General features: G+C 39.0%; 1 protein-coding gene across 2 annotated transcripts in view; it reads left to right on the top strand.

The window, feature by feature from the left end:
* Positions 1–13,633, top strand: part of elmo3 (engulfment and cell motility 3) — a 30,552-nt gene extending 16,919 nt beyond the window's left edge. For both annotated transcript variants that reach the window (XM_042496287.1, XM_042496288.1), the window contains 13 exons: positions 1,094–1,172; positions 1,987–2,037; positions 2,150–2,272; positions 2,830–2,952; positions 3,073–3,177; positions 3,481–3,589; positions 3,714–3,850; positions 9,037–9,200; positions 10,245–10,357; positions 10,503–10,607; positions 11,740–11,819; positions 11,902–11,982; positions 12,093–13,633. In XM_042496287.1, coding sequence (XP_042352221.1) covers positions 1,094–1,172; positions 1,987–2,037; positions 2,150–2,272; positions 2,830–2,952; positions 3,073–3,177; positions 3,481–3,589; positions 3,714–3,850; positions 9,037–9,200; positions 10,245–10,357; positions 10,503–10,607; positions 11,740–11,819; positions 11,902–11,982; positions 12,093–12,305 — 1,483 coding nt within the window. In that variant the 3' untranslated portion in view covers positions 12,306–13,633. The remainder of the gene's footprint in view (positions 1–1,093; positions 1,173–1,986; positions 2,038–2,149; positions 2,273–2,829; positions 2,953–3,072; positions 3,178–3,480; positions 3,590–3,713; positions 3,851–9,036; positions 9,201–10,244; positions 10,358–10,502; positions 10,608–11,739; positions 11,820–11,901; positions 11,983–12,092) is intronic.
* The last annotated feature ends 1,151 nt before the right edge of the window (positions 13,634–14,784 follow it).

Genomic DNA, 14,784 nt, shown 5'->3' with positions numbered 1-14,784 from the left:
GTCACACCAAAGAAAATCCCACATTTTGTAGAGGTGCTGTTAGCAACCTTACAGTCTGCTTGAAAGCTTGGGTCTTGGTTGAATGGCAAGCTGACGCTGGTGCGCTTTGTTTGTGGTGTAAAAGCAAACAAATCAACCACAGGGTTTTATGATAGCAGCTAAGGGATTTTAGCCTGATTTCAAAAGCTTAACTACTTATAAATCCATCTGCTGATTGTGAAATCTGTCCAAAAGACATAAAAGGTATGCATATTAGCACAGGTATTTTTCCTGATTAATAGATGAAAAGCTGTTATAACAGCTGTGCTTGTATCTGACTTCACGTTCGTCATCAGTCACAATATGAATTCTGTCATTTTAATGTGCAGAGAGTGTGCTGTTCTTCTCGATCAGTGATTTTTAACTGGCGGCTCACGGGCCACATAAGACACGTCAAAGCAGCATCTGGCCTGCAGAATAGGAACCAATTAAGAAAATGTGAGGAGGAAAAAATCCAGTATTTAGGATATCTGGTATTTTTCATCCTATATTGAAGCAAACACAGAAGCAATTGAGATGAAAATAATTTTATTAGAATTGATTTTTCAACAACACTATTTATGTGCGTTCCACTCACGAGTACTAAAGACATTATAAATCCATCTCTCTGCATTTTATTAGGGAGTAGTAGTGATGCATCAGAAACCTTGCATGCAATACTCCAATTTCCACCCTCTCTTCAGTCCCTCAGTCTCTCTCTGTCAGATAGTGCAGTTACATGTTCAGGATCTACTTTTCACCAAAGAGAAAGAGGAAAAACTCACTGACAGAGTGACACATCTATGAGGCAGAGGGGTGTGGCCGTGAAAAGTGGCAGCATTGTATTTGTAACAGGAAGTTTTAAAATATGTTAAAAAAAAAAATTGCTGACAATACAGCTGTCTGCCATTTATCACACCAAGATTTCACAGACAGAATGTATTGATTTGAGAATTTAGACCTTTTAAACATCCTGAATCTGTTTAACTTCCTAAACACACCTGTTCATTGAGCCCAAGAATATTCAAATTATGTTTGTCTCACTTCCCCCCCTCTCCTCTTTGACTTCTTTCAGGACGAATCAGCAGATACAGACCAAAGCCATGGCCCTACTTATGGCACTACTACAAACAGCCGGAGCGTCAGACAGACAGGTGCTGCTGCTCTCAGTTTCTCACTTTCCATCAACTTCCCCTCTCATAAGCTATTTAAAACTAACTAAATACCTACTAGTCTGCACACTTGGAAGTTTAGAGTCTTCCTGAATGTCTGATACTTCCAGACAGCAGGGCCTGCAGTTGTTAGTCGGTATGCACCATGCATACTTAAAATCAGCTGATGTTTTTCATTTTCTGTCATTTTTTAATGCTTTAGTATGGTCCATTCATGCACCAATGAGATGCTTCTATATCCAAGGCTGAGAGTGGCATGCATATGACTTTGGGTGAAGGGTGGTTATTTACCCCATCAGTCCATTATTCTACATACGAGTCAGAATCCTGTGGGCGCCACTTCTTACACACAGCTGGAAATGACCATCTCCGTCATTCTGTCTGGTCATCTCAGCTTTTCTGCACACAGTCGATGCTTTCTCTCTCTGTTCTGTTCCTGCTCCTCTCCCATTGTACAGAAACAGTTCCTCCATTCAGCCATCCGTCTCCTTTCTCTGAGTCTCTTTTGTTACTCACACACACACACACACACACACACACACACACACACACACACACACACTTCCTCACTTTTACAGTAGGTCAACAAATCCACCCTTCTTATCAGCAAATAAGCCCCAAACAAACCAAGGCTGGGCTAGAGACACATGTACCAGCAAGTGATGATTTCGTCACAGAGGTCAAAGTCCCGCACACTGTCACTATATCGCCACCCCATGTTAAAACCATGACATTGCACCCTAGTAACACGTTCATGCTCACTTTGCGCTCTTGTTCCTTCTCTTCTGTTTTCCAGGATATGTTTGCGTTCCTGAACAAGAAGAATCTCCGGCAGTACATTTATAAAGTAAATTATCTCCTTATTTACAGTGATAATTTTACATCGGTAATAACACAATGATTTATGTGCAGAGGAAGTAAAGCAACACTTATTGAAGAATATTGTGTATTTGTTGCAGAACATCATCCACAGTTCTGGTTCAGTCCAGGATGAGATGGCCCACTACCTCTATGTCCTACAGTCTGTTACCTTGAATCACCTGGAGCCTCGCATGAGGACGCCTCTGGACTGTTACAGCCAGGTGAGTTATAGCATGACGGCTCTATGTCAGAGTGAAACACCTGCTGCTTCTCAGCTTTTTTCACACTTGTTGTTGCACCCACACGCAGTTAAAAAAAAAAAAAGTAATATAATTTAATTTCAGTTTAGGCATTAAACAGTATGACGTCTTAACCCTGCTCACACACCCTTCAGAATTTATCACCAGTTTTTTTCCAACCATAAATTGTTAATGGCTGAAACGCAATAATTCCCCAGTGATCACATCCTAAATTATCAGCTGTTCCTTGATCCAAAGCCAGTTTGTGTATTTTGCTGAGCAAATATCTTTCATCTAAATTGATTGTAAACAAAAAATATAACATTCTTCACAGAAAGTATAAAATACTCCAGATGAAGAATTTGTCAAGGCGTTAACTAAAGTGCGTAAATACAAATGTTTATTTTATTATTACCCTGATTAGTTATCTGTTAGAGTCCACAAAAGAGCTGTTTTAATTGTTGCAAAAAATCAAAGATGTCTACTCAACATCCATGTCCGTAATAAACATCCACTGTTTCTCTGCCTCTTCCCTACAGGAGCAGAGAGACATCCTTCACGGTTTGCGACAGGCAGCATTTGAGACTGAAAGCGAGAACAGTCTGAGCCACGAGAGACGACGCTCGCTCTGCGCCAAAGAGTTCAAGAAGTTAGGCTTCTCTGTAAGTGGCTGTTATCCCATAATTTTTCTGTTCAATATCATCAAAATTATCACCTCTCTTTATTTAAAACACTTTTCATCTTCACATTGCTGTGATTGATAATGTCTTTGATGTTTTCAGAACAATAGTAACCCTGGTCAGGACTTGGTGCGAACGCCTCCTGGTCTTCTAGCTTTGGACACCATGTTTTATTTTGCTGTGCGCTATCCTGATGCCTACAGCAGGGTGAGTGTGATTTATCTGGCATGAATTCAACAATATAAGGAGCTCTTCATTTAAGATTATTTGGCTCAAAAAAACATTTCTTTTACAGTGTCATAGTCAGCATTATGTCAGCGTCACTGAACATTAAGACATTACACTGTCCCGAATTTGAAATGAAAAAAATAAAAATCACTGCATTAAGTAGAGATGTTGTGAAATTGCATATTGTCTTGTTTATTTGTCTGTGTAAGCTCTATAACAGAGGCATCGATTTATGGCCAACTACAACGGTGTTGTAATGTTTACAATACGATGTCTTAACAGTTTGTCCTGGAGAACAGCAGCAGGGAAGACAAACACGAGTGTCCATTTGCCAGAAGCAGCATCCAGCTCACACTCATCCTGTGTGAAATCCTTCGTATCGGAGAGCCCCGTAAGTTGACCTCCAACCTTCAATATAACAGCCATAACTTTGTCTGTTACCTCTGGTCAGTCCAACTCCACAACTGATGATCTTGTATTGATTTGCTTTTGTTTTCCATCTTATCCATTAACAGCCTCAGAGACGGGATCTGACTACCACCCCATCTTCTTCAGTCAGGACCGGCTGATGGAGGAGCTTTTCTGTATTTGCATTCAGCTGCTTAACAAGACCTGGAAGGAGATGAGAGCCACGCAGGAGGATTTTGACAAGGTAATAAAAACGAAGCATGACACGGCTAGCTTCGAACTCAACCGGCTTTCCTTTTACCTTAAAAGAACTGTTCAACTTTTGGGGAAATGACCCTTGTTTGATGACAAGATTAGTACCATTTTCATGTCTGTGAAGTAATTATCGAGCTTGAGCCAGCAATTTCTTAGCTTAGCTTAGCTTAGCTTAGTTTAGCATGGCAGTGCTCTGCGGCCTTTACACAGAGCCAAGCTAGCTGTTTCCCTGTTTCCAGTTTTTGTCCAAGCTAAGGTAACTGGCTGGTGGCTCAAGTGTCATATTTTGAAATACCAATATGAGAGTGGTATCAAACTTGTTATGGAGATCTCAGTAAAAAGCAACTGATCACATTTCCAAAAATAACAACTATCTCTTGAAGGATTCCATTTCATTGTGAGGCGTCATGAACAAAGATTCAAGATTGTGCTTTTTGGCCCTGACACCAGCTCCACCCCGATATTTTAGGCGCATCCTAGCACGTCTTACTAAATTAGCTGTGTCACAATATCAGAAAACCTAAGACGGATCCAGCAGGAGGAATGCTGCATTAGAAGGCAGATGACTCAATTTGCCCGTAACACAAGTTGTGTTTCTAAACTCACTCTGCAACGTAGTTTACAGATTGTGGTTGTGAAACAAAAACCTGTCAAATCGCTGGTCTAGCACGGCTTAATGGCACGTTGACTGTCGCTTAGTGTAGAAAAAGATGACTCAGGATATTTCAGATCCTAGTCCCACCATTGCCAGAATCGGCCTGTTGACTGCAAATCTTGCAAACAAATCCTGTTGTATAGCAAGATTTTGCTTCCCATTGAGTAATAGAACTAATTGGTGTCTGCCATTATGTTTGACAGGCCTTAGGGTGAGGGTCCACAGAGTCTGCCATGTTGTACTGCCATGTTTCTAAAGTATCCCTGAACCGTCAAACCAAACACCGGGGTTAAATTTGGCCATTTACATTTCGTGCCTTTTTTTTTTTTTTTTAAACACAGCTGTTTCCAGGATGCATAGAGATGAACTAATGTTATCTTTTCGTGGCTATATAGGATTAATAACTGTACCATGACAATGGTGACTCAAAGTAGGCTAAACGGTGTTTTAGCTTCCAACATAAAATCATATATTGATCTGAAACAATGTCTCTCAATTTATTTCATAAATAAAACAGACATATTACACACTGTACCTGTTTAGGAGGAAGAGGGCCAATTCAGGATTAGTTTTAATGTTTTCATATCCCACAACTCTCTCCATCTGTTGAATAAGCAACCAAGGTTGACTCGAGTTTTCGCCTCCGCTCTATCAATGCCTCTTTTGGCTTTTTTTTTTTTTTAATCTTCAATCAGTTCTTTTCTTTTTGTCTTTGTTGATCATGCCCCATAATCAGCTATAACCAAAAAAATATGCTTTAAAGAAAAATCTTCTCCTGCTAAAGTTCAGCTTATTTATGTATTATTCACTGCCAAATTTTTCTTTGGAAAATGTAAACGTACAGTTGTAGGCTCTTCTGGTCTGTGTGCCATAAATCGTTGTCTCTGGTTTCTCAGGGAATAACATTATAGAAATAGCAAGTCCTCTTGCTGAGGGTCTTGTTTGCTTCGGTAAATCATATAGAGATATCAGCACTGAATTGAAACTGTCTTAACAAGCTGAAAACTCGTTGTAACTGCTTGTTGTTGATTCTTATCTTGCGCAGTAGCATCATGAATCACAGATGTAACTGAGCCTCAGCAGCGCTGAGTGAAATTTCTCTCATCTTGCATGCGTCTTTACAGGCATTAAAGCATTTAACATGACAAATCAAATCCAACGCAAGTTATATTAATAAACTATAAAGGTCTTCAGACTTATTCAAATCTAACAACAAGGTTTTATGTTTTTTATGGTGGATTTGTGTAAGTTTATATTCTTGTGATTTTGTATAGGTTCATTCTTATGCTTACCACCTCGACCTGCCCCCACAAATAGGATTGACCCTACATTTAGGAGCACACAGTGACCTTACAACCACAATGTAGTACTTGTACAATGGTAATAGGTTAAGCCAAGCCTTCAGCAGTGTGGACTTGTCTAGGAGAAATATTGAGAATCCAGCCATCCTGAAAAGAAGAGTGATAGAGCTTTTGTCTAAACGCATTTCAACATCACACACAACCGTCCGGCATCAACAAAGCACTCTCCTGATAGTCCTAAAACTCAGCGACCCTTTGACCTTTCAGGAGCGGGGCAGTGTCCTGAGCACAGGGCCAGGAGACCGGCCTTTTGTTTTTGACCACGGCCCCCTACCCAGGGTGCTTTGGGGCAAGGACAAAGGGGCATTAGGTGGACAAAGAGAAGCGTGGTGGGCGGCAGAAACAGAGGGAGAAGGAAACAAGGAAAACAAAGCGCCCAGGGCACGAGCAGTAATTACACAATAACAGTGGGAACGTAAAACCTCTGGAAACAATACGAGAGGGAGAGAATGAGAGGGGTGGAGGGCAGGGAGAAACCAAAGAAAAACAGAGGTGGAGGGAGATTTGATATCACAAATTTGAATTTCGTTACTTAGAGAATGAAGTGTAAGTGTTTTTGAGTGAGCAACTGAGATCCACACACACACACACACACACATACAAACCCTTCATCCAATCACATAAATGTGTTTGCGCAGCTCTATACGCTCCTTGTGATAACGGTCATCCCCTCCTCACACGCTCTCTCTCACACACACACACACACACACACACACACACACACACACACACACACACACACATTTAGTATGCATGCACATGCTGCAGGGTTTTAGGGAACAGAGACAGCTGCCAGTCATGGCTCCTATTGGCTGGTTCAGCTAAATGACAGAGGGGCTGGACAGGAGGGGTGTGTGTGTGTGTGCATGTGTGTGTGTGTGTGAGAGAGTATCAGGGTGTCTGTTTACAAAACACCCACAGGCCTGCACCTCTCCTGTCATGTAGGTGATCTCTGTCTCTCTCACCCTCACTTTCATTGCCTGTCATCCCCGTCACTTTTCTCTGATTGCTGTCGACGGGTGGAATTTGAAGTTGGGATTGAAATATTTGTTAAAATAGTCCACCCTGCAGGAAAAAAGATGGAGGTAAGGTTGTCTTAGTGTTGTTTCTCAGTTTGAATGTGTGTCAAGCAGTTTGTTGTTCGTTTGTTATCGATTATTTGATTTTACAGCCAGTGTCAAATGTTCAGGATGTAGACACAAGGTCAGTTTTCTTCCATACTCTAATGCTAAGTGTTTAAAAAGATGAGACTTGACAACAGTGATGATTTCCAGCATCTCAGTTAAGATGACACAACAGTGTGAATTGGCTGTCTGAGGCATGTGTCATGTGAAAGCTGACAGACAGTGAGGTTATTTTGGCTAGGGGGGCTTGAGCAGGGAGTCACAGTGTGAAACTCTAGACGCTTGTTTTGTGTCCCTCCGTGTTCACACAATTTAAAATGACTGTCTGGATTCCACCATCTGTACTTTCACTGCTGCCAAACAGAGAGACTCGATCAATCTGTGTGGTCATTCACATTAAAAACCTTGTCGGATGGTAACAAGGGCTGCCAGATTGTCATGAGATTGAGATTTCTGTTTTTGCTTTTGATTTAATGTGTGTGAATTACCTGTTAGCAGATACTCTGTAGTGGCAAACAGTCATTTGTATTATAGCTCATATATGTGATGGAGATATGTCTGTCCAGAGCTGCACTGAATGGGTCAAATTACACTTTAGTCACTGATCATTCACAATCAGTCGAATTGGGTGTGAGCAGGAATGATCTAGGTCAGCAGAGTGTGTGTCAGAGAAGCGAGAGCAGAACAAATAGTGCTGGAGTCGGCTTGGTCCCGTAGCACTATAGATTTTTGTATAGATTTTCCACTTTTTTTACAACTGAGGCACGTATACTGAAGGGAGCTATAGATTGTACACATATGCACTGTTTGACCAACTGCCTTGAGCTCTTGTCTCAGGGTACCCCGGGTCACCCCCCATCCCTCTGTGTAAGCTTCAGTTTAACAAGTCATGCAGAACACACACACAATCACACAATCACATGGGTATAGCAAACGCTGAGTCAGTGCCACTGCAGTTCAATCTGGAGACTTGTTTACAAGTATGTTTTTAAATTAAACGTATTAAAATTTTCAAGCCCCCACTCTTTTTTTATTTTATTTAACCAATAAGTGTTTTAAGATTCAAGCATCTTTTCGATGGAGAACTTGGTTAAATAGATCACTTATTACAAAGTCACGAAAATGATCAAATAGATGATGTGAAAAACAGACAGAGGATCCAGATATGTAAGGATAAACCCTGTGACTGTTAAGTAAAGTAAAGTACAGTAAAGTAACCACCCAATTTGTCCATCATTGATTGCACTAATTCAGCATGGCGGTTATGAAGCTGTTGGGTGGATGTTGCAGATAACTGGGTTATTAAAGTGGGTGCTGATCAATGGCTGGACCCTGTGTGGGTCAGAGAGGAGGGGAGGTAGACATATAGGCTTATGTGCAATTTTGAACTGATTACAGAAGTAGTCAACCAAAATGTTACTCAAAAAAAAAAAAAAAAAAAAAAATACCAAAAGATTTATCAGGTATTTTCTGTGTTTCTGAAATTTTGGTGTATATTCTGTCTTTCTCACAACTTTGTCCTTGCTGCATGCTTGTTAGTGTGAATAGATTAAAATAGCTGCCTTTACAAGCAGACGTCCCCTGGATTTTCTGCAAATTTGAGCATGCAAGCTCATTCTCATTCAATGGAGGAGTTGCTGTGATAAAATTAACTTTTCGCCAAATCTTACAGTCCTTATCAGTCGGTGATGATAAATACTGTGATTTGTTTGAAAGTTCTGAAAAAGCTAGTAAGCAAAACTCACACACTGTTACACATTATGCAAACCAGTCAGTCAATCACAAAAAAAGGCAAAACAATAAAAAAACAAATAAAAATTATCACCCTACATACCTCCCTTATCATCTCAGTTTTTACATTTCTCTTTGGAGGCCACAGAAATCCAAAGGCACATCTGAAACAAGTGGAAGTGTTAGTGGTGAAGAGCTGCATGGGACCTCACTCTTCCCTTCCAGCTACCACAGGAGGCAATACAGTTACCCTGACTACTGTGCAGTGTTTCACCTCCGTCTGTCTCCATGTCTCTGTCCCCAGGTGATGCAGGTGGTGAGGGAGCAGATCACCAGAACATTGTCCAGTAAGCCGACTTCCCTGGAGCTCTTCAAGAACAAAGTTAACGCTCTCAACTACAGCGAGATCCTCAAACTGCGGCAGACTGAACGGCTGCACCAAGAAGAGACTCTTGCTCCACCCGTGCTGTGAGTAGCACCATGTTTGAAGACTAGATACCAGTTTGCATGTGCTTCATCATGTCATCCTGTTGGATTATTTTGCTTCGGCTGCAATGCAGAAGATGTCAGATCAGATCAGCCTTTGTATATTTTTGCTTTGTGACGTGTACAGGGCCCAGGGTTTTGGTATTTTTGTGTTTCTTTTTCTTTCTCCACTTGGATTCATCGATGAGCTGATTTGTCTGATTCTTGTAGAAGCAATATCTCAAGAACACCTTGAGGGAATTTCTTCAAATTTGGCACAAGCATTTCAGGGGACTCAAGGACGAACTGATTCATATGTAGTGGTCAAAGGTCACAGAGACCTCATAAAACATGTTTTTGGCTGTAACTCAAGAATTCACACGCTCACAATTTACACAAATGTCTAACAGGATGTAATGATGAAGTTCTTACATTTAACATCCAGAGGTCAAAGGTCAACTGTAACATGATAATGTATTGCAAACACTTTTCTAACCATGGGGAGACATTTGATCAGATACTGAACTCATGAGTGAACTCAAGATGTGTGTGAGCATCCATGTTTTCACAGACGTGGATAGAAATCAAAAGTGCAAACTGACTGGTGCATGGAGGCATACCACCACATGGCGGTTACTTTTAAAATGTAGGAACATTTAAGTCACACCAGGTCTGTAGAACAACATAATCAGCTGCTCTATTGATGACTCCTGATAGTTTCCACCCCTATGGAACCAGCTGACAGGCCAGCAGCTATACTGTTGTTCCTCAAGCTACTGTTTATCACTAAACAACGAGTGTAACAGAGTGTTGCTGTCACATTAAACGGTCGTCAGGTTGGGCTTATTGTCAGAAAGTGATGTCCATTTGTAAATCCCCATTTCATTTTCTGTTAATAAAAGGAAAAACTGTATGAATACTCATTATTGTGCTGGCTGGTGATGTTTTATTTTGCCGTTTATTGTCTTATGTTAAGGTTCTTTTAAAGCTAAGGGGATGATTATACCATGTGATGAAGCTTTTTTTTGTGTGTGTGTTTCTTTCCAGTGAGCTGAAAGAGCGTCTGAAGCCAGAGCTGCTTGAGTTGATCCGCCAGCAGAGACTCAACAGGCTGTGTCAAGGAACAATGTTCAGAAAGATAAGCAGCCGACGCAGACAAGGTGAGAAAACACACACACACACACACACACACACACACACACACACACACACACACACACACACACACACACACACACACACACACGGAAAAACAGTAGACTGTGTTTGTTTGTTTAACCGTCCTGATTGTCTGTTTTTCCTCAGATAAACTTTGGTACTGCCGCTTGTCGCCCAATCACAAAATGCTTCACTACGGTGATGTGGAGGAAGATTCGGAAAATCCACCAATCGAAACACTACAAGAGAAGAGTACGCTCAGATTTCACACTAATTTCTATTAATGATAAAGTTCAGACATTTTATATTCAAGATGTCAAAGGTCAGCTGTGACGTATCAAGTTGTGCTAAAACATTTTTTAAAAACACTTTTTTATATGTGTGAGAAGCATTTATGTTGTCATGGACATCACACTGAGCTATTTATGTTCATATTTGCATGACATACTTTACTATGATTTTTTTCTGGGTTACCTTTTTTGAAAGATTATACGTCTTTTTTTTAAACTTTTTTTACATACTATACAATAACTTTTTTGCCCTTTTTGCAGTATCATGACATATTATACTATTTCTGTTTACAATTGCATGACATACTACATGGCAGTTTTTCACAATTTAATGACATGAATTTAAAAAAATGACATTCTATATTAATACTTTTTTGTTGCAATTTTATGACTTGTACTAGTTTTGACATACTATACTTTGACTTTTATTTCAATTTTGAGACTATGACTTTATTATGACATGCTGTACTGTGACTTTTATCGTAATTTTATGACACTACTAAACTATAACTTTATATATTATATATTTATGACATACTATACTATGAATTTTATAATGTACTGGAATATGTCTGTAAACAGTTGCTTGTGCTATGACTTTTAAAAAACGTTTTTGTGACATACTATACTATGACTTTTTATGCTATTTTGGACGACATATTACACTATGATGTTTGTTATGATTCTTTGGATGACTCTTTTATGCTATTTTGGACGACATACTGTACTATGACGATTTTAGCGCATTTTGGGAGACATACTTGACTTTTTGCTATATTATTGTATACTATATTATATTGCTATATTGGCTGACATTCTTGACTATGACTTTTTTAATGCCATTTTGGAAGACATAGTATGCTTTCACTTTTTCATGCTGTTTTGGACACCCTACTGTGACTTTTTCTGATTTTATTGGAAACATATTAATTCATGACTTTTTTATACCACTTTTTTTTACTTTTATTTTTTGTTTGTTTTCTGTGACATACTATCTTATTACTTTTTTTTTGCATTTTTATGATGTCCTATATTATGACTGTTTTGCAGTTCTTTGACGTCGGTGGTTTTCTCTGTTTTTTTTCCTTCTTTAGTTCCAGTAGCAGATATCAAAGGCTTGCTGACGGGAAAAGACTGTCCTCACATGAAAGAGAACAAAGGCAAACAGAACAAGGTCAGCAGCACTTCTTGTCTTCATATTATGCGCACTGTGGTCACATCTCACTGTGTTTGTATTTGTTTTCCTGGACGTGCAGGAGGTGCTGGACTTGGCATTTAGCATCACCTATGATGTAGAAGAGTACAGTCTGAACTTCATCGCCCCCTCTAGAACTGATGTGAGTCTGTGATCATTTACCTCTTTATCACGGTTTCTACTTCTCTTTGTGCACTATAATCTTCAATACAAGTATAAACCGCTCAATCACTGGCTTCCTCCTCCTGTCAGTTCTGCCTGTGGACAGATGGACTGAGCGTTCTCCTGGGCCGGGAGATGAGTAGTGAATCCATGCGCAGTGAATTGGATATCCTGCTCTCTATGGAGATTAAGCTCCGCCTCCTGGACCTTGAGAACGTTCCCATTCCCGACAGCGCGCCTGTCGTCCCCAAACCACCAAGCAACTTCAACTTCTGCTACGACTTCAGCCAGACTGAGCAGTAAAGAGTGCATTCACTGCAGTGCAACCGACGTGTGAATTTGTACATATACCGGTATGTGTGTATGTGTGCGTGGATATCTGAAATGATAAGTGTGTATGTGAGGTGGGATCTGACCTCTGCATCCATGCACTTATTCCTATAACACACATTTATAAAAGTAGATTTTTCCTCTGCGGCCTGGCCTTCTACATCCATGTGAAACAATGATACAATAAGAGAAAACCTGTGGAAACTACAGCGGTGTTTGTGGGTGTGAACTGCTGACAAATGGCTGTTGACTTTACTAATGCTGCAGATTATCTGGGAGTTTGTCTCTCCCTCCATGATCCCCCGTCACCGCGCTGGTCCTCACTTCAACTCCAAAAACAACACATTGCACAATGACATTCTTCTTATATGATACTGCCACTCAAGTAATGGTACTTTAATCATGATTTGTGTAATCATTTTATATTTCTGAATATATCTAAACCTATGTATGATACATAGATTATTCTTGTGAGCGCAATGCTGGTTTTTACTTGTTGAGGCAAAAGATGCTTTGATGTTAGTCCAAAATGCTGGTTGTGCTCATTTATTACATTTTTTTATTGTATTTTCTGTTGCTTTAAAGAAAAAAAAAAGAAAAGTAAAAAAAAGACAAGGGCATTAACTAGAACACAGTGCTTTCTCAAGATGTGGTACATGTTTAAACTCATTTCCAACATATACAACGTTATGCAGTATCTTTCAGTGTTGAATAATATTTTCCTTAACTTTTATGTACTGGCCTCGGTACAGATCCCAGCAGCTCAGTATGATTACTGTAGAGCAGACACACTCTGAAAGCTCTGTACGACCTAAGTTTGTTTATATAGTGATGCAAATCTGTATTAGGTACCAAGCTTACTTTTTTTCTGTTTGTTTTTATAATTTAATTTAATAATTGTAAAATTGCCATCTACAGCTTGATAATGAGAAAAACTTGTTTCATGCAATCAGTGATGATTTTTAGTTTTGTCTCTACTTTCACAGATCAGATCTTGAATTAATTTTAAAACTGATGAATTTTGTACAAGGCACTTATCATAATATGATGGAAGCGACGTGTTCTGTCACAACGTACTACACTCTCACTCACCAAGAGTTCAGCTTTGACACTTGAAGCAGCTAGACAGTAACTGACACAAGCCTGTAGTAAACAGTTTTCTCCTATTTTTGGCACGGGGTTCCCCACTGTCCTCTGCTGTGTTTTCCTGACACAAGACCCTCTGGGTTAATATCAATTTTAATTCACGCTCTTGTGGTGACTTCACATGAATAAACAGTTTGATTTGTACTGCAAAAAGACAAACGTGTAGGTTTTGGAACTTTTTGATGTAGTTTGCTTTCATTTTAAAAAAAAAAAATTTTACATTCTATACTATGTCTTTTTTAGAAATGTTTACTCGACATGCTATACTACTAGTATTTTGTCAAAAATATGAAAAATGTCTTACTTTAATATGTCATAAAAAAAGTCACACGATAGTATGTCGTCCAAAATGTGACCACAAGTCATGGTTGAGTATGTCGTCCAAAATATGACAAAATAAGTGATAGCATACTATGTGGTCCAAAATATGACCAAAAAGTAATGCTATAGCATGAAATCCAAAATATGACAAAAAAGTCAAAGTATAGTATGCACTTAAACATATGACATAAAACTTATGGGATTGTATGTCGTCCAAAATATGTCAAAAAAGTCATACTATAGGATGTCTTTCAAAATATGACTAAAGGTCGTATACATTGTCATCCAACAAATGATAAAAAAAGTCATAGTGTACAGTGTTGACCAAAATATGACAAAGTCATAGTATAGTATGTCATCCAAAAAATTACAAAAAGGCCATACTACAGTATGTCATTCAAAAAATAACAAAAAAGTGATGATATACTTTGTCTAAAATATGACAAAAAAAGTTATATTATACCATGTTGTTTAAAAAAGCACAAAAAATCTTACGATAGTATTTAGTCCAAAATGTCAATGTCAATGTCAAAAAGCAATAGTATATTAGACCAAAAAGTCATACATGCTATACTAGGATGTTTTCAGAGGTTTCTCAACATGTCATTTTTTAACATTTTTCAAAATACTATACTATGTCGTTTATAGTCGTTTTTTTGACGTGGCATATTCCAACATTTTTGTCCGTTTTTTTCAACATACTATACTATGACGTTTATCAACGTTTATTTACTATGTGTTTTTCAGCAGTTTTTTCAACATGTCGTTTATTCGACATGAGATACTGTGTTTTTTGAGAGTTATTAGACATTGTATACTGACTAATTAGGCAATTACTATTGCCTTTTTTGCCATTTTTGTTAATTTTTCAGGTTTTTTGCCTTTTTTGGCCTGTATTCCCACTTTGTATACCATTATGCCTCTCTACAATCTGTTCTATGTCGTTTTTAGCCATTTTTAGGAGCGGTCAAATTTCGACTTTTTT

Source organism: Plectropomus leopardus, chromosome 11 (assembly GCF_008729295.1).
Source record: "Plectropomus leopardus isolate mb chromosome 11, YSFRI_Pleo_2.0, whole genome shotgun sequence".
Taxonomy (NCBI): domain Eukaryota; kingdom Metazoa; phylum Chordata; class Actinopteri; order Perciformes; family Serranidae; genus Plectropomus; species Plectropomus leopardus.
The sequence above is the reverse complement of the archived record's forward strand: the minus strand, read 5'-3'. Positions and strand labels throughout refer to the sequence as shown.